At 41.1% G+C, this 20,010-nt stretch overlaps 1 protein-coding gene across 1 annotated transcript in view; it reads right to left on the reverse strand.

The window, feature by feature from the left end:
• UBR5 (ubiquitin protein ligase E3 component n-recognin 5) overlaps nucleotides 1–20,010 on the reverse strand; it is a 219,616-nt gene that overhangs the window by 182,366 nt on the left and 17,240 nt on the right. Inside the window, 3 exon segments of the mRNA XM_085846879.1 lie at nucleotides 3,618–3,694; nucleotides 4,026–4,107; nucleotides 17,829–17,873. Coding sequence (XP_085703005.1) covers nucleotides 3,618–3,694; nucleotides 4,026–4,107; nucleotides 17,829–17,873 — 204 coding nt within the window.

Consider the following 20,010-nt stretch of genomic DNA (forward strand, 5'->3'; position numbering starts at 1 on the left):
AATACGTTCTGGGTAAGTTTTGATAACATTGAGAGCATGCTGAAAAACACTGCCATACGTCGTTGTACGCTGGCTTTAAACGTTGTACTTTTCGGTTGTCCTCAAATTTTCCATGCTTGAAATTTTAAGACTTATGCCAGCATATGACTCACACATTCCGCATAACACTGGCCATAAGTTGTAGGCACATCACGCGATCGTTGACACACGTTACTTGTAAGTTACTCATAAGTCGAAACACGTCGAGGTAATGTTTAGCGTACCGGAAACTTATTTCTAACCTATGAGTAACGTATTTTACTCAGGTTACGCGATCGGTGACACATCGACACACGTTACTTGCAAGGTGCTCATAAGTCGAAACACATCAAGGTAATGGTTAGCGTCAGTGCTCCAGACTCCCTGGTTTTATTTTTTATTTTTCTTCCTTCCTTTGGTATGATGGTGATTTTGACACTTCGATTTCTAATGCGGTTATAATATAATATAATTAATAGGGTTTATTCTCCACCATTCACCATTCTTCCAGCCATTGGTTGACATCTATTGCTCTGCTCATAATTTCTATATTGTTTCCTAATCTTGGGAGGATCCTAGAAAACAGGACCTCACAACCCTTTGCTTTCAGCCGCTTACCCAACATCCAGGATCTATTTTTCAAAACCTGAGTAAACTTTCCCTCCATCATTCGCAACTTGGTGTACCACAACCAACTTCTTCCTACCATGACCCAACACAATATCGTTTACCCTTCCTTCAATGTCCCCAACTCCTGCTCCTTCAAAACTGCACAGAATTCAATGTCTATGATACTTCCTGCAGAATTAAGAATTTACATATTTAATTGTTTCATCACCCACAAAAACTGTCTCCCATACCTCACGTCTACCAATTTCTATTGCTGTTTATATTTGTTTATGCTACACCACTCCCAACACCCACTGCACCTTCACCACCGCCACCACCACCGCCACCTGCCCCCGCTGCACCTTCACCACTCCCTACGCCCACAGACCTTCACCACCACCTGCCCCCACTGCACCTTCACTACTCCCTACACCCACTGACCTTCACCACCAATGCCTGCCCCAGCTACACCGTCCCCACCTCCGATATTCTCAGCAACCTCACTCCATAACCGTAACCAACTATTATCAATAAATTTCTCACATTCTGCTTCTTGCTGCAAATTATCTATCTAATCCTTCAATCTAGTAATAACCATCCTCAAGTGAGCCATTTCCTCACACTTCCTACAACAATAAGAACCCTCTGCTTCCCCTATTGTTGACATGGCCCACATCGAGCAACTATCACATTTTATGAACTCCTCTTCCTTTCTCCTTTTGGTCTCTATTTATAACCTTTTTTTATCCCCATACTCCCAAGACCCCAACTGACTTAAACGCTAAACTTAACACGAGGCCTTCTCCTGATTTTCAATAAACCAACACAAATACCTACTAAAAGTGTTGTTAACACAAACACAGCTTTACAAGTGCAGTTCCACGACCCCCGACACAAATCATGAAAACAAAATATGCAAAACAACACACAAAAAACACTTGTTTTGTTCTGGACGAGCTTACCCTCTTGCAAACTACAGGAAGTGACATCCTCACAGTTGTTGAAATAATTTGTTTACTTCACGAGTGTTTGTGATGCAGTATTTTGTTAAATTAATGGTATAGTATTAATTTGTCATTGGAATGATGCTGTTTGAATGAAAATATAGAGATTAGAGAGGTTGAGTTTAAAGCAGAATGAGAAAATTATGTGAGGGGCTCCACCTGTGTGAAGGACATCAAAGCCAAAATGGCATAGCGTGCTTGGGCATGGCAGTCAGATTAAAAATGCAGGGATAAATACACATAATTGTGAATTTCCTCCAAATAGCACTGTACGGTATGTGGGCATGAAATGAAGAGATTTTTTTCATCAGCATCATCATCATCATTATCATCATCCAATAAATCTAGGTTTTGATTTATTTTATCTACAGCTGAGATTTATTAAGGAGGTAACAAGGTAAACTAGAAAACATCTGAAAATGCAAAGCACGTCCGCTTTGTATTTGGACTGCTTCTTCTTCTTCTTCTTCCATATGCTAAACGGTACCTTTGAACTTATGACTAAATTATTAACTTGTCTTCTCCATATTCTCAGAATAAAGCTTTGTTGAAAATTTGATGTCAAATGGTCGAATGGTAAAAAAAAAAGTTACAGCCCGGACGGATACACACAGACAGAGTCGATTGCAAAACCCCATCTCCCGCTGCATTGGGGATGGGTTAACAAGGTACACAATTTGAATTCACAACACAATTCAGGTCATTAAATAATGCTGTTAAGTGGAATGGGGGAGGTTGAGGGGGGGGGGAATGGGGGTCCATAGATAGGTTGGCTTTAGAACAGTATGGACCGGGTGATCGAGTGGGTTAGATTTACTGTTGTATCAGGGAAACCGTCAGAGGTAAGTCGTCTTGTCAAACGTACACTGAGGATACAGTGAGCCTCTTTTATAGAGCAGACTATTGTTGTATAAAACCTCCTGTAACAGGTGAGGCCAGGTGGAGGACTTGTGGCACCTGACACTTTAAAGGAAGCATCAGGGGCCGTTTGTAATTTAAAGTCATGGCGGGAAGGTGAGCTGTTGAGCCTTGAAGAGGGGAGGGGGACACTTTTGTTTGGAGCACTCCCAATAACAGGGCCCATGAAGGTAGTCGCTCCGGTGATAAGGGTTGTGGCCACGCATGCGCTTTTTGTTGCCCCGACCGGAATTGCAGCTTTAGCCTTTGCGTGCCAAATCCATCCAAGTACTGTTGTTTCGTCATCCCCGTGTCAAAGCCATTGTGAATAAATATTTTAATCCCAAGAAACGCTTTCCTGCCTTTTGCCTCCCGTGCATTTTACCGCTAGGTTCGGCTTTTATTTGAACGACCTTTGGGGAATCGTAATCATAATAGAATGCAGTAAATGTAAGCGTTGTGGTATCCACCAAGGTCTGAGACCCTAAGATCTAAAGCCAGCCACTTTTACTATTAAACCAAGCTACATAAGTGGTATATGTATGTTTAAAGCAAACTGCAGCACTAGTACCCACCGTGAACACGGAAAGCACTCACAGCCGCTGTAGCCTGAAACCTATCATCACAGTTTGAAAATAACAATAATAATAATAATAATAATAATAATAATAATAATAAAATAAAAGAGAGAGCAGCACTGATCAAGAATTACCTTGTGTTTTTTTTTTTTTGTAATAGCCTCACTTTTCACAGTTAATGCTTTTTGAGACAGAAAAGGAAAGAGGGCATTGCAAACAGGAATTACAGAAGGCAAGGCCAAAATGGCTGTAAACAAGTTAATTTTTGCAACAAAATGCGACCAAAGAGGAAGGAATCGTGGCAACTCCGTCATGGCCACCATGAATTTCATGCCCTGGTGTGGCATACAGCTATCCCATCATAAGTAACCTCACTTTCATGGTACAGGCAAGGGTATACTTTAAGCATGGGGGCAAACAAAAAACTGTAAATAAACGATCACAGTCTTAGTATGCATTTGTGGGTTAGGTAAATAATTCAAGGAGCCAAATGCATATTTATTAAAGTTACCTGTCAGAGCTGTCTGGCTTTCCCAGGTCAAGGCGCTCCGGGTGTATGGAGAAGGCAATTCTGCAGACGCGTCCATCCTGTCACATGACACACACATCGCATAATGACAATGTGTCAGCTACAAAGTCAGACTAACTTTAATTTGGCAACTGTGGATAAGCATGGAGAATATCAACAAATTAAACATCAAACAAACATTCAAGTACCTGCAGTCTTACTCTATCAATGTTGATATTTAGCTCAAATCAAACAAAGAGATATAAAACATGAACTCATTTTACAATGTAGATAAATCACATAAAACCAATTCCAGCCCCTCCTCCCCCACATCCAATCATTTCCCCCTTTCAATTGTCCTGTCACACAAGGGCAGTGTAACAGAGCCCCAAGCTTTGCACAGCAACACACCTCAAGTAAAAAGGCGGCATGTCCAGGACCAACGACACACTGCCTTATTGTAAACTGTTCCAGAGAGCTCAAGACATGATGGCTGAAAAAAAACACAACCAGAAACATGTGGATGTCAAGTTGGAATTAAACAAACCAAATAAACACAAAATCCTTTAGTATCACCAATGTAAAGAAGGTACAGCTAAGTACGATACTCGAGATCAAAAAAATTAATCACCGGTTGAAGCAATGTCATTGATGCGACTACAATTTTTGCAGTGAAACTTAAAGATTGACGGAATCTTCTTCTTCTTCTTCAACGGCAACAATTTTCCCCACGTTCATGCGGGGTTGGTTGGCGGGAGCTTGATCCAAGTAATCCAGGCCTGACGTTCAACGAGGGTTAGGGCAAGAATTTGTAATTTGTTCAGGGTAGCAGCAATAGCTCCCCTACTCTTCACGAAAGACATCCATCCATCCATTGGGATCATACTCTGTGCAGAGCATTGGTGCTGCTTAAGCAGTCTCCTTGGCTATTTGGCACAATCCTGGACGGGTCGTCACTCCGACACAGGATACCAGCATGCTGGCACTCATTTTGCTGACCTCGGAAGAATGACAAGCAGAGTCAACCCCACCTAGTATTAATTAAACACCGAGGGGGATTTGAACTCAAGATCCACGGTTCCCAAGCCCACCACCCTAACTATTAAGCCAACACCAGGCATGTCAAGGACATAGTGCTATTTTTAACGTCCATAAACTAATGCCAGCAGACGGGACACCCATTTAACGTCTATATGAGGGACGCACATACATTGATGAATCACCCTGCCTGTAAAACACCAGGGTGACAGTTTAGAGATGGGTTGCGAATGCAACCTTGGCTTGACAGCTCAGAGCCAAGTGCGCATACCACAAAGGCTACCTTGCCATCCCAACTAGAAACACAAGAAATGGACACAAAATTTACATGGCTAATTATGTAGCCATAGTAAGGAATTTTACTTAATCTCTCTTTAAATGCTCATCTGATTAAAAATAAAAATAAAAATAAAAATAAAACCCAATTGAAAACAATTCCACATTTCTCCTTGCACAGTTCAATTGACAGTTACCGTTTGACCATAACAGGACTAAACAGATTCATAAAAAAGAGAGATCAAGTGAATTTATCTGAAATGACAACACATTTTGGGATCAAAGAAAAAAAAATGAATTACACATTACATACACATTGCTAATGTGTTCAAACAACTCCCCAGCAAAAGCATCGGTGTTTGTTACAATGGAATTAATTATCATGAGTATTCCTTAGAATGTCACTAATACGCATATCTTCACTATAAGAGAGGGGAGTGTGTGTATGTGTGCGAGTGTGCGTGTGTGTGTGTGTGGCCATTTTTTTCAGAGATGGCCAAACAGATCTTCGTTAAACCTTCAGAGGTTCATCAGCGAGTGCCTAGGGAGGGGTGCGGGGGGGGGGTGTTTTAAGCTGAAAAATTCGTTCTAAAGTTGGATGTTTGGGGATTCCTTTCTATTGTGTATATATATATACATATATATATATATATATATATATATATATATATATATATACATATACATATATACATATATACATACATATATATATATATATATATACATACATACATATAAGCACACACGTATGTTATTTTTTGTTATATCGCTCTATTTTGCTTCAGTCTTTGTAGCGATGTGAAAGTCAATACAGTATTAAACTAGAAGGGTGGAGCGCATACCACCACCACGTAATGCCTGATCCATGAGAACATATTGGGTCCAATACATTTTTGAAATGTCATGCCATATTTCGTTTTTGGCCCCATCTCTCAATGGTGAAGAATGGCGTTTAAAAATTAAATCGTTCTTGTATCCAGATGCAGATCTTCACCAAAATGGAATCAATTCATCCTTGTGACACACCCAACCTATCCACCAAGTTTTGTCCGAATCCATCCAAACTTTTTTGTGTTATCCTTTGCACAGACAAATAGATAAACAGACAAAAAGGGGTGAAAACATAACCTCCTTCACCTTCGGTGGTGGAGGTAATGATCTCCAACCCCATTGATTAGTGGGTATAGGGAAGCGTTTTCAGCCCCCACAATATATTGTTGTGGGCCAGAGGTCCGGTGGTGAGAACGACCGCAAGGTGGGGAAAATTACGTCGTCTCCCACCAGACTCCCGGAAATGTAGGCCGTCGCTCACGGATAATTCCGTGAGGCAGCGGGTCGCTTAACCGACCGCGGACGCAATTACCTCCACCGTGTAGCGTCGGGTATTTTTGTCGAGAACCAATTTACCTAATTAACCACGCGGTGTCATCTACCGGGGAACCACACCTTCAGTACGTCTTTCCCGAACCGGATCACTCTACCAACTACCTTTCCGGTTCGGATGCAGCAGAGCAGACCCGCCAAGAACGTACCGGCTAGGATGAACAGATTATTGGGTATAAAAACCCGGCTAAACTCAGATCCGAACCATGCTGGAACAATGAAGGAAAAGACGAAAACGAACTGGGAACATTTCTAATAATGGTTTATTTACAATCAACTTACAAAAGGACTCAGAGCAGACTTATCACAGGATATACAGGCAAGATTTACAATGATCAAACACTTAAACAGTTCTACTTAAAGACAGCGCCACACACTCAGACGAAAATAAACCCAGGTGTATTGCAAAGGACCCCTGCAGCCAGAGAGGGAGGTGAGCTGAGGTCACAGTTCTTTTGGGGTACCTGCACGTTGGAGGGAAGGGATGCTCCGTGGTGCGGCACCAGTCAGTAGTCGTGCAGCTCGGCCCACAGCCACACGCGCAGAGACCGTGCCGTGAAGGAGCCCGGGTGGAGTCGAGCGGAGTCTGAGACGGGGATCAGGGCCGACGACAGGACCCACAAGAGACCCGGTCAAGATCGGGCGCCCTCGAACCAGTGCAACAGACGGGCCACCGAGGTGAGACGCGGGCAGACCCTCTGCATCACGACCCTCTTTCTTTCTTTGGCAACCCGCGGCTCCAACCGTCTCACTCCAACCACTGTCTCGCTCCAACGCTGTTTCTCTCCAACCTCAGACTCCAGATGACATGGCCGACCAACACAGAATACTCTCTCTACCCTCTCAGGATGGTGCTGTAATTTATCTTCCAGCCAAGGACCCTACGCTGAGGATCGCTTCGTAATTTCGCTAATCTACGTCCCCACTACACGTTCCATGTCGGTCCATGTGTGTCCATGTGTCCAAGGGAGGGGCCTTGGTGAAGCTGACGCCACTGTCCGTCCTGATTGGACAGGGCCTCCATTTCTGGGCAGGGTTTCGGCCATGCGGGGAGAACCCCCCCCCCATCCCCCCCTTCCACGCGTGTCTGGACTCGTCAAGAAGAAGCCACCACACAAAGATTTTGCCCCGGCCAAAGGGCCTTCGGATACAGCAGGTGGACAGTGGATCGTGATGGGGAATGGGATATAAAGATTTATTACCCTAACTAAAAAAACATCGCAACGCACCCCTTCGATTTCCCACTAAACATGAGGAGGGAATCTGTCTAATATATACTTAACGGCATAACTCACTGTGGGTCAGCTGTATATTTGAATGCATACGGTTCCTGGAACCGTAACTATATATATATATATATATATATATATATATATATATATATATATATATATATATATATATATATATATATATATATATGCAGGGGGCTGCAAAAGTAGGTATACGGTAAGGAATGCAACAGTATATCATTACTGTATACCTATTTTGCAGCCCCTGTCTATATATAAACAAATATCAAATATGGATTTCTTCAAAATGCCAACACGATTAGAATAGCACCTGATAATGCTGGGTACCCCGGCTAATACAAAATAAAAACAACTTTATTAAAGGGTGAGGTAATGATTGTGCTGGTAAGATGCCCCGCTGTCACAAGCTGTATCAACACATCCCGAGGATTAAATCTCTCCTTGTGCATTATCAATCTCTATGTACTATGTAGCCGTCAAGGTGGAGACTGAGCTGTCATGGTATGTTCAACATGACATACTTGGATGTATGGGAACAAATACACAGTCAACTAATCGAAGACTGTTCAAAACCCATTTAGGAGTGGCAACTGCACCATAATTTGCTAAGCTGGCTGCACAAGGCTGATGAGCTTCCTGGCATGCTTCAATAAATATTAGGAGAGGAAACTAGCTATAAACAAAGGGTGGCGCATCATGAAATGTGTTTCAGATAACTTCTTCTTCTTCTTCTTCTTCTTCTTCTTTCGACTGCTCCCGTTAGGGTCGCCACAGCGGATCATCCGTATGATCCGCATAGTGATTTGGCACATGTTTTACGCCGGATGCCCTTCCTGATGCAACCCTGGTCGCCTCTTACGACACAGGGATATGGTACACCTATTTTAACCGGGGTATACACCGGCCCAGTACACTGGTACTCATTTCGCCGACCTCGGAAGGATGACAGGCTGAGTCAACCCCCTGGTGTATTAATTCAGTGGCCCAACGGGGCTTGAACTCAGGACCTTTTGGATCCCAAGCCGCTGCCCTAACCACTGTGCCAACACCAGGCTATGTGTTTCAGATAACATACCAGTAAATTTGGCCCTTCTGTAGTCAGGCTAACAGCCTGGTGTAAATCCTGTCTCTCCCTCTCTAAAAGCTAAAATTGGGAAACCAAAACAAGATGAGACCATATTTTGCCAGGATAATAAGGTAATTGGCCATTTAATTGGTAATTTGGCATTGTCCATGCATGTGAAACATAAGTGACAGGCAAAGATCCTGGAAAAAAATCCTAATCAATAGGAAAACTGGAACAGCACTCAGCAGAGTGCATACCTCCACCAGGCTGAAGAGTTTGCATTTTGTATCCCACTGAGAGGTTGGGTCTGAATGTGGACCTGAACCAACATGACATCACATCACCTTGTTATTGTCACCAAAACAACCCATCCACCCAGTTTTGTCATGACTCGTCCACAACTTTTTGAAATATCATGCAATACAGCATGTTGTTTTTGGCCCAATCTATCAATATGCCTGGTGTTGGCTTAATGGTTAGGGCAGGCCTGTCGCTGGGGGGGGGGGGCATTTGGGTGCAATGCCCCCCATGGTGCATCTGGTGCCCCCCCCCCACTTGTACGCCACCCATTTATGCCCTACTGCACCCTGTGAACAACTTCGTGTTTAAGGACGAGCACCCACTGTGAACTCCTTGCTGTTTAAGAGTTCACCTGTGTGAACTAAAACCCTTATTCCAGATGTTCAACGTGGTGAATAATAAGGCCTTCTTGGATAAACTGTTCTTTAATAATATCCTTCTTTGAATAACAGTCAAGAGATAAGTGTGCGCTTGCTAGCACATCTCCAAAAGCAATTGGCAAGACAATACAGTCCAAGCCCACATGATAAAAGATAATAACGCAAGCACCAACGCCAGCAGCCAAGACGACAGACAGTCGCTAGACCTCGTGTCGAATATCGATGAAGTGGGTGGTTATATATATCGTGGACCATTTAGTTTTAAGGAATAGCCAATCAGCATCTTCAATATGGAGGCCCTATTAAGCAGGTTACCTGATTGGTTGTAAGTTAGGTATAAATGTAATATAGTCATAATATGATAATATGAATAAGGAAAAGACAAAAATTAACATAATTAAAGATGAAGTGCACCGTGTGACCTTCACAACCCTCCATCTTACAAAAATTATTTTCGAATAAAAATTAAAAATATGTGTGTTTGCAATCGTGCTTACATTTGAAATTATGCAGATAAAACCTCTTTTTGATGCATGCATCATTTAATAAATAAAACAGTCAACCGTCAAATCTCGCGAGTCGCGAGATTAGTGACACGAGTCACGAGGGACGAGTCACGGAGAGCGCTAGCTAAAGGCCCCGTCACACCTTGACGATTTAGCCAACGTATGCCTGACGTATGCAAAATTGGGCTAAAACGCCGGTACACGTCGAATACCTTATAGGTAAGTTTGTATACATTAAGAGCACGCTGAAAAACACTGCCATACGTCATAGTACGTTGGCTTTCATTGTTGTACTTTGCGGTTGTCCTCAAATTTTAGCATGCTTGAAATTTTACGACGTATGCCAGTGTATGACTCACACGTTCCGCTACGCTGGCCATAAGTTGTAGGCACGTTATGGTTATGCAATCGTTGACACATGTCGACACACGTTGCTTGTAAGTTACTCATAAGTCGAGGTAATGATTAGCGTACCCGAAACTTATTTATAACCTATGAGTAACGTGTTTAGGCACGTTACACGATCGTTGACACACGTCGAGGCACGTTATGCGATCGTTGACACACGTCGAGACACGTTACTTGTAAGTTACTCATAAGTCGAAACATGTCGAGGTAATGCTTAGCGTACCCAAAACTTATTTCTAACCTATGAGTAATGTGCTTTGAACCTATGTGTAACGTACCTCCAACGCATATTGACGTATTTGATTGACGTCTTCCGGACGACCACAGAACTTACTGTACGTGTTTCTAATTTACAGCTACCGTATAATGGCGTATTGGCAGCGTTTAAAAAAAAACCAACAACAACAATAACTTCCGATATTTCATCACGTGCCGTTACGTCACGTCCGATTGCCTCTTCAGTTTGCTCATGTCTTATTCTTAGTTCCTCATCTGTGAATATTTTCTGTTTCAGGATATTGTCACGTCGACGTCGAAACTTAAAAGCAAATGTCCGAATATATTTTAAAATTCGTGATAGACTAAAAAAAAAAACAACAAAAAAAACAACAACTTCAGATATTTCGTCACGTGCCTTCACGGAGCCAAGGAGAAAAAAGAAAATGTACCTTGACGGAGAAAATAAGTTTCGGGTATGCTAAACATTACCTCGACGTGTTTCGACTTATGAGTAACTTACAAGGAACTTGTGTCGACGTGTGTCAACGATCGCATATCGTGCCTACAACTTATTCCCAGCGTAACGGAACGTGTGAGCCATACGGCGAGTACGTCGTAAAATTTTCAGCATGCTTGAAATTTCACGACGTACGAGACGTACCACGAAATATGACAGCGTACTTCATCGTTTTTCAGCGTGCTCTTAACGTATACACAAGTTACCCATACCGTATTCGACGCGTGCCAGCATTTTAGACACATTTTTCATAGGTCGGCATACGCTGGCTAAATCGTCAAGGTGTGACTGCGTGGTTGACACTTCCAATTCTCAGGCGGTTATGATTTAAATCGGTGTGCGGCAGGTTTTTAACAGGCTACGCCACGAGTTCGTCGGCAATACGTGCAGCGCTCTATGCCTAAGTTAAACTATTGTTGGGCATAGGTTGTGAACGCCGACAACAGGCTAAGCATTCGTTGGTATAAGTTATCTATAAGACAACGAAACGTTCTGTGCCCGTTACTAATATATTATCCATACGACCAAAACTTAAAAAAAAAAACATAAAAATTTCATCGTATGCCAACGTTTTACATACATTTTTATACGTTGCCATTGCTGGCTAAATCGTCAAGGTGTGACAGTGTCTTAACAGCAGTAGAAAAAGACATGGATATACGAAAATGGCTAAGAAAAGGAAAAAGGTTGCGGTTGTGGTTGTGGTCAGCACCCGCCGTGGTCGGCTGCTTTGTACTTCTGATGTTTAAGTTAAATGTTGTGTTTGGTGCTTTGCATATCCCATATCTAGTACTTTGTGCATAACCTTACCTCTGTGTAATTGACTGCTTTAAATGCAGACTTTGTGGTATCTTCAGGCTGGTCGTATTTGCTGTTGCTAGTTTAACGTGATGATCGCAGGTCAAAGCCTACTGTATATTATTTGAAAGTTCACTGATTCCGGTGCCAACCTCCCCCCGTTTAGTCATTGTATCTCTGGTATATTAATTTTCTAATGCCAATTCTTAACACCTTGTATAAGTTCACATGAATTGGTGACAATTGTCTAATCATTGAATATCTGCATTGTGAATGTGCCAGTTTGTTGCGTCTCTCCTGCATTCAAATAATTTTAGGCCAAAAACATCGGAACATATTAAATCTTGCTGAGATCAATTTGGTTAGTATGCGACGGCAACCTCAGTATAGATGTGTCAATGCTGCATGAATACAATAGCATACCAGGTTATCAAAAAATTAAATATTATAATTGTGCCCCCCCCATCCAGTTCATATGTCCCCCTTAATACTAAGCCCTGGCGACGGGCCTGGGTTAGGGTGGTGGGCTTTGGATCCAAAGGTCCCGAGTTCAAATCCTGCTCAGCTGTTGAATTAATACCAGGTGGGGTTAACTCGGCCTGTCATCCTTCCGAGGTCGGCAAAATGAGTGCCAGCATGCTGGTATACTGTGTAGGAGTGGTGACCCGGCCAGGATTGTGCCCAATAGCCAAGGAGACTGCTTAGGCAGCACCAACACTCTACACTACACAGAGTATGGTCCCAATGTCCTTCTCTCTAATCTTTCAATGGTGGAAAAATCACTTTAAAATTTTGAAGAAAAAAAGTTCTCGCATCCAGATCTTCACAAACATGAAATACATTTTTCCTCATCACAGACCCAACCTGTCCATCAAGTTTCCTCTGAATGCTTCCTTTGTTTTTCATTTGGAAGTTGTGGGATATGTGTAAATAAAGGTGAAAGAAAAGTCTGATATAATTCCAAACGATAAGGCAACAAAAGGTGAAAAATTTGAAAGGGGGTGGAGACTTTTTTTCAGCATTGTATGTATGCATGTGCAATATATATATATATATATATATATATATATATATATATATATATATATATATATATATATATATATAAATAAAATAACATCTATCCACTCCTACTTGGCTAATTTTGTCCAACTTGAAATGCTCACGTGCCCATTGTTCCATTGTACCAAATTTTCATTGGTCTTCACACGGCCTTGTCGCATACCTGCCTGCTGTACTGCTCGAGGATTAGCTTAGCTTTTCACGAAGCCCAAATGAGCTTTGGCCAGGGCGGGATTACACCTTTGTTTTTATTATTGCTAAATTATATTACTTTATAATTGATCAGCATTAATTAATGTACGCTTTGTAACAATATGCTCATTATTTTTGTTATTTCTTTTGTAATTAGGATGTCATGCCATGGAAGTATCTATATAGTTTCCCTATAGACCTCAACATTTAAAACATGGGAATTATTCTGGGTTATTTGAGGTTAATTAGCCAAATCAACTCAAGAGATCATGACGATCATTTTGATATGTCACACTCCACATCAGAAAGCTCCAGTAGAGCTCCACAAAAACATCACACACACACACACACACACACACACACACACACACACACACACACGATAGGAAAACTGGGTAAGAAATTTACAGTTAAGAAATCATTTTGGTATGTGTTTTGCAACCATGATACCATTCATTTGGAGTATGTTGTACACGCGCACACAGTATGGCTTGACCACGTGATGCAAATGGATGCATCTCGAGTTTTTGAAAAATAAAAACAAGAAGAGCGAATTCGATGATGCACCATCGCAATTCCCCATACTTCCCACCCTAAAGTAAGGTTGAAAGATGGCAAAAAGTTCCACCAGGAATAACCGACTATCAAAGTTGGGTTAAAAATAATAATAATAAAAATTTTAAAACCTACATATTTCATACACTCCCCAAGGTTGAAAGATGGCAAAAAGTTCCACCAGGAATAACCTATCAAAGTTTGGGTTAAAAATAATAATAAAATTTTTAAAACCTACATATTTCATACATCCACTAAGGTTGATTGCATATACAAAGTTTCATTTAAAGTGTTTAAAAATGTGTCCATAATTGCAATTTTTTGAATTTGACCTTTCGATCCCACCCCAGGAAGTGGTGCCAAAAATGATGCTGCGCTTGCACCTTCTTGCCATGTGGTGATCATAACTACCAAGTGTGGTAAACTTCTGCACAACCATCTCGGAGGAGATAGTGTGACCGACAGTTGTTTACAACACGCCCCTTTTTTTTTCAAAAAGCATGGGGATAAAAAAAATGGGAGCTGATTTATCCGTTTTCAAAACTAGAATGCAAGACCTGTCACTTCCAGAGAAAATAAATAAAAATTATCTTTCTTTCACCTTTTAAAAATCATGCGAATAAACTTGAATACAGTATCAGCTGCGTTTTTGTTCGTATCCTTTTCTCACCTGTGTTGCAATAGGTAGAGCTACCTGCTTTATGATGCTTTAAAAGGCGATGTGTAATTGGAAATGCTGTTTGATAGGGCAATAAGAATAAAATGCAAATGTTGAAAAAAACAAAAAACAAAAAAATGACCCGTATCTTGCCAAAAGGTGACCACGTGTGATTTCTTTAAGGTCACACTGAGTAGAACAGAGCTGCTATCCCCCAAGAGCGACTCCTTGAGGAATATCTGCCTACGAGAGATTCCGATGAGAATCGTTCAACAGAGTAACCATGAAAAATATGCGTTTGCCTCATAACGTCACCAAATGACGACATAATGTCTCAAGCTTGACATATCTAGAAAGCACTCAATGTGTTCAATTTGAGGTACTACACGATATGGTTCCTAAAACTTGAAAATTTGACCTTGGGGTCAAATATGTTTGACCTCAGGCGCGAACCATGAAGGTCAAGGCCAATCGCCACCAAAAATTAATCAGCTGAGCGCCAGACCATGAACTATATTCCCATGAAGTTTGAAGACGATCCGATCAAAATTACTCAAAAAATAAGGGTTTCGTCGACTCCCCTGATTTGCGACAAAGTGACCTTGACCTTTGACCTTCAAAATTTTATGCGCTGAAAGGGACCTCTATAGGCCTCTGATATGCGAAGTTACAAAAATTTCCAATGATAACTGTGCTCTGCAGAATTTTTTATACGTGATTACAGATAAACAAAAAAATAAAAATAAAAATGAAAAAAAACAAAAAACATACAAGCTGACCAACATACCTTGCAAAAACTTCGTTTTGGCAAGAAAACAAGTATTGAATACAGTGAGCGTTTAAATACCTCCACCACCAAAGGTGAAGGAGGTTATGTTTTCACCCCTTTCTGTCTGTCTGTGTTTGTTACTTGGCGAAATCTTCGATTTTGTCAAGTATGTTGGTCTGTTCCGTTTGATGGTTTGTTTGTTTGTCCGGTCGTCTACAGCCCAAACGGCTGGACCAGTCGTTCTTAAATTTTTACACCTGATAGGCAATCCACCTGAGACGGTCTGCGTTCAAACCCTATCTTAATCAGATTAAACGTCGCGACGTGACGTCACACAACGTGAAAACACATTTTTGGACATACTCAGTGACCGGAAGTCGTAGCGACTTCCGGTTGACGCCAAATTAAACTTCATTCAAATATCTAAATGATTACTAAATGCATCTTATTACAAATTACGCATAGTTTTCACAAGCGTATGACGTCAAAGTTTTTCCTATTGACGTCATTTTAAAAAAATATTTACGCTCGTGTGCAGCCGAAACTACTGAAGCAATCGTTCTCAAATTTTAACACGTGATAGCCAATCTTGCTGAAATAGTCTGGGATCAAATCACGTCATAATCGCACTTAACGTCACGTTACGTCAAAAAAGGTGAAAACAAGCTTTTGAACATAACTCAGTAACCGGAAGTCGTAGCGACTTCCTGTTGACGCCAAAACAAACCAATGGAATATCTGAATGTTTTAAAATGCATGTTAATACAAATTATGCTCATTTTTCGCAAGCGTATGACGTCAAAGTTTTTAGCTATTGGCGTGATTTAAAAAAAATTCTATTCATTCTACAGGTCACAATTCTTAACCGATTTGGATGAAATTTTAACAGCTGATAGAAATCCGCAGTGCAAAAAGATATGTGACTTTTGGTGATGTTCAAGATCAGGATCTGCATTCTGGATCACTTTATATTATCGCCCATGATAAACAAATGGGTAATTTTGGGAATTACACATGGCTATTTCTCAAACAGTTTTGCACTTATTATATTGAAACTTATACTGTCTATTTATGCATGTAATATTAACATGTGTACAAAGTTTGATCGAAATTGACCCAAGGTCAAGGTCAGGGTCACCCAAAACATGAAAAAGATATAAAATACATTTTTTTGTTTTACAAGATATTTCAAACTTGATAACGGGATCGTAAAGCTGGTTGAAAAGCAATGTTCCTGGGTATTTTCAAATATTTTCTACGATCAGAATGAAGGCAACAAGCACCGATGATAAGTTGTTGAATGTTACATGGTGGCATTAAATTAGTTGTGAAAATTTTCAATCTACTGTCGTTACCATGACAACGCACGCCTGATTGTTATTTGTGACGTCGCGTCATTCTATTAATGTACGAACAAATAAACACCACACATTCCATTACATTACAGCTTGGACCACCACACGGAAGGGTCAACTAATTTGCCAAGTGTCGTGCTAAGCACGATTTTTCATTTGTTTGTTTGTTTGTCTGTGTACAGGATATCTCAAAAGGTTGTGGACGGATCTGGATGAAATTTTGTGGACAGCTTCAGTGTGTGACAAGGACAAACCGATTAGATTTTGGTGAAGATCTGGATCCAGATCCGACTACTAGAATTTTTAAAGTGATTCTTCACCGTTGAGAGATAGGGCCAAAAACAATATAGAGCATGATATCTCATAAAGTTGTGGACAGAATCACATGAAACTTGGTGGACAGGTTGGGTGTGTGACCACGACAAATTGATTCGATTTTGGTGAAGATCTGAATACAAAAATTATTTAATTTTTAAAGCGATTCTTCACCATTGAGGAGGATAGGAGATTGGGACCATACTCTGTGCAGAGCGTTGGTGCTGCTTAAGCAGTCTCCTTGGATGTTGGGCACAATCCTGGACGGGTCACCACTCCGACACAGTATAGCAGCATGCTGGTAGTCATTTTGCCGACCTCTGAAGGATGACAGGCCGAGTTAACCCCACCTGGTATTAATTCAACAGCTAAGCGGGATTTGAACTCAGGACCCTAGGATCCAACGCCCGACACCCTAACCATGAAGCCAACAGCAGGCATATACCATTGAGAGAGAAGGCCAAAAACGATATTGTACTGGAAAGCATGATATTTCAAAAGTGTATTGATTGGGCCCGATATGTTCTCGTGGATCAGGCATTACGTGGCGGAGGTATGCGTTCTACCGAGTGCCCTTCTCGTTGATATTAGAAATGGGGTTGAATGAGACCCACCATTACTATAAATGAAGGAGATGGAGGAAGAGTTTGTTTTATGTAAATTGAAACCAGCCAATCAATCCTCACCCTACTCAACTACAGTATACCATGATGTTTGCAGATTAAGCTGGATTAGTGGTATCCCCTATAGGACAATTGTTGACGGCCAGACGGAAATACACAGGCAGGGACGGATGGACGGACGCAGGCATGCCGAGACAGAGCTCCTTTTATATTATAGATGGTTGGAGGGGGGGGGGGAGGTAGGGGGATCAATTTCGCAAATTTCATCAAGAAATCGGGTTGAAGGGTGTTCGTCCCCCAGGCCTGTATTCACCACTCAGATTTAGAAACGAACCCCAAGCGAAGCTGAAATCTTAAAGTGGAAGTAACCAATAAAGCAATCGTGTGTGCATGTGTGCATGTGTGCAATCTCATAAAAGCAAAGAATCTCTGGGACCCATGAGAAAAAACTATGTTTCCAGTACAGTTGGAACCACCTTGGCTTATGAAATGGTCGGATGCAGTAGTTACATCACAAAATGACCAAAGAAAATCTTACCTGGGCACTGAAGTTTTGCTCAGCTTTTCCGACACCTCCCGCAGCCTATGACAAACAAAAACACACAGCGAACATGAGAAACAAGCAGAAGGAAAATTGTATGAGACAATTTAATTGCATGAGACAGAAGGAAAATTGTGAGAATTTAACTGGATCGGATCAAAAATGGACCTCACCCTGAAAAGGGAAGAGAAGAAGGAGAAGGATCAAAATAAGAAACTCAGCCTTGCTCATCCCAAATTATTTGTGAACAAACGCCATTTTGATTTTGGAATCTGAACACAAATGGGTCATTCTAATCACCGTCAAGGGCCGATGAGATGGATCTACTTGTCTAAATAGTCTATCTCTCATCAATCGTTAGGGGCTGCCTTGTCAATGTTTTCCCACATCTCGATTGGAGAAGGGTGTTCAACTTGCTCAAACAGGCCAGTTTAATGAAAATGTCCCTACAAAGGAATGCTGTGTTAGGCAAGCACGCAAGGATACACAAGGGAGGAAGCCATTCGGCCCATCAAGCCGACTCAACATCAACATCATATTGATTCAATCTCACAGTTTATAAAGTTGAAATTCATTGCCTGGGGAGAGGATGTGGGTAGGGGTGAATGAGTAGAGATGAGAGCAATGGGGCAAGCACACACTTTACCAGTGTGTTACACCCACATGTAACACTTAATACAACAAAAATATATTAGTTTAAAAAAATTTTTATTGTTCATTTTTTTTTTGACATAAATACAACCTAAACCCCATCAGCTTTACCTATAGCTGCTTGGCATGCTACTGTTTGCTCACTCCCTGTATCTATAAACACCTCCAGATCCTTCTCCTTTGTCACATGCTCCAAAATTACCCGTTACTATAGTCCCTATTTTTATTATTTTTCCCCCATCCCCAGCAACTTACATTTACAAATGTTAAAATGCATCTGACAATCTTCCCAATCTCTGAAAGTATTTTGACGTTCTTGAATCTGATCACCTTCCTTTCTCCCATCTACCTTACCTCTAAGCTTTGTGTCATCTGCAAATTTGGAAAGCCATACCATTTTCCAAATCATTGATATAGATTATAAAAAATAATGGTCCGAGAAGGAATCTCTGAGGAACGCCACTACTTACAACCTCCCAACCCAACATCCTCACAGCTACTCAGTTTCCTATCACTAATCCAGTTTGCAATCCATTTAGCTACTCCATCAACACTCCACAAGCCCTCACCTTAGCCCACAGCCTTCTATGTGGTACCTTCTCAGGGCTCTGAGGAGGATGAAGGGGTGGGAGGTGGAGGAGGGGGGGGGGGTTGATAATCTAGTTTGGGTGGGGCTGGGCAGTTATTTATTATAGTCCAGAAACCTATTTCAAGAGGCAATTGGAAATTTTTTATACTTCTGGTTTATACAAATTTATACAATTTGAAAGAGTATAAAAATTGAACCCAAGGCATGTGATATTTTAGAGCATGCTCATTCGTTGCAACACAATTTCAACATGACCACTGCCTCAATCGCACCCAAAGTTATTTTTGCTTTGCTGTTTGGATATACGTCACACTATATTTTGTTAAGAAATATAATAATTTTGAAATATGACACGACTCAATACATTAATCTATATACAGTACTGCACAATGAGGCCAAATAATAATTTTAAATAAATACCAGTTGATCGTCCGAATTTTATTTATTTATTTAAGGGAGAAGGCCCTTTAAATGTTTTTGTTTTTTTCCCCAAAATTGCTTTGGAACTGTCGTTCCCATCCGAATTTGCAAACAGATGAAAACCATCTTCAAAAATGAAGCTTAAAACATGAAAACGATTAGTTTCGTTCACGCAATTTGCTAATTTTAAAACCAGTCACGTGTCATTTTAATCGGAAGCGTGTACTGAATTTTACTGCAGCAGCTGCGATGGAATTTACATCGATCAGTATTGCTCACATATATTGCACAAAGAAATGGAAAGCGGCAGTGAAGGGAAAATGCAAGTTCAGCTTTCTGCGCTGCGGCTCGGTCAGTAGGAGCTATAAAAACTTCATATGGACATAAGGAAATTATCAATTCAAAGAATGGTGCAAGAATTGTAGTCAAAGATATGAATCCCCCCCCCCCCCGATGCTTGACAAAATAATAAATAATTTTAAGAGGACAGCTTCAAAAAAGGAAGCAGGTGGAGAGAAT

Source organism: Eptatretus burgeri, chromosome 11, assembly GCF_056783735.1.
Source record: "Eptatretus burgeri isolate ZD-2024b chromosome 11, Ebu_testis_v1, whole genome shotgun sequence".
In the NCBI taxonomy this organism is placed as follows: domain Eukaryota; kingdom Metazoa; phylum Chordata; class Myxini; order Myxiniformes; family Myxinidae; genus Eptatretus; species Eptatretus burgeri.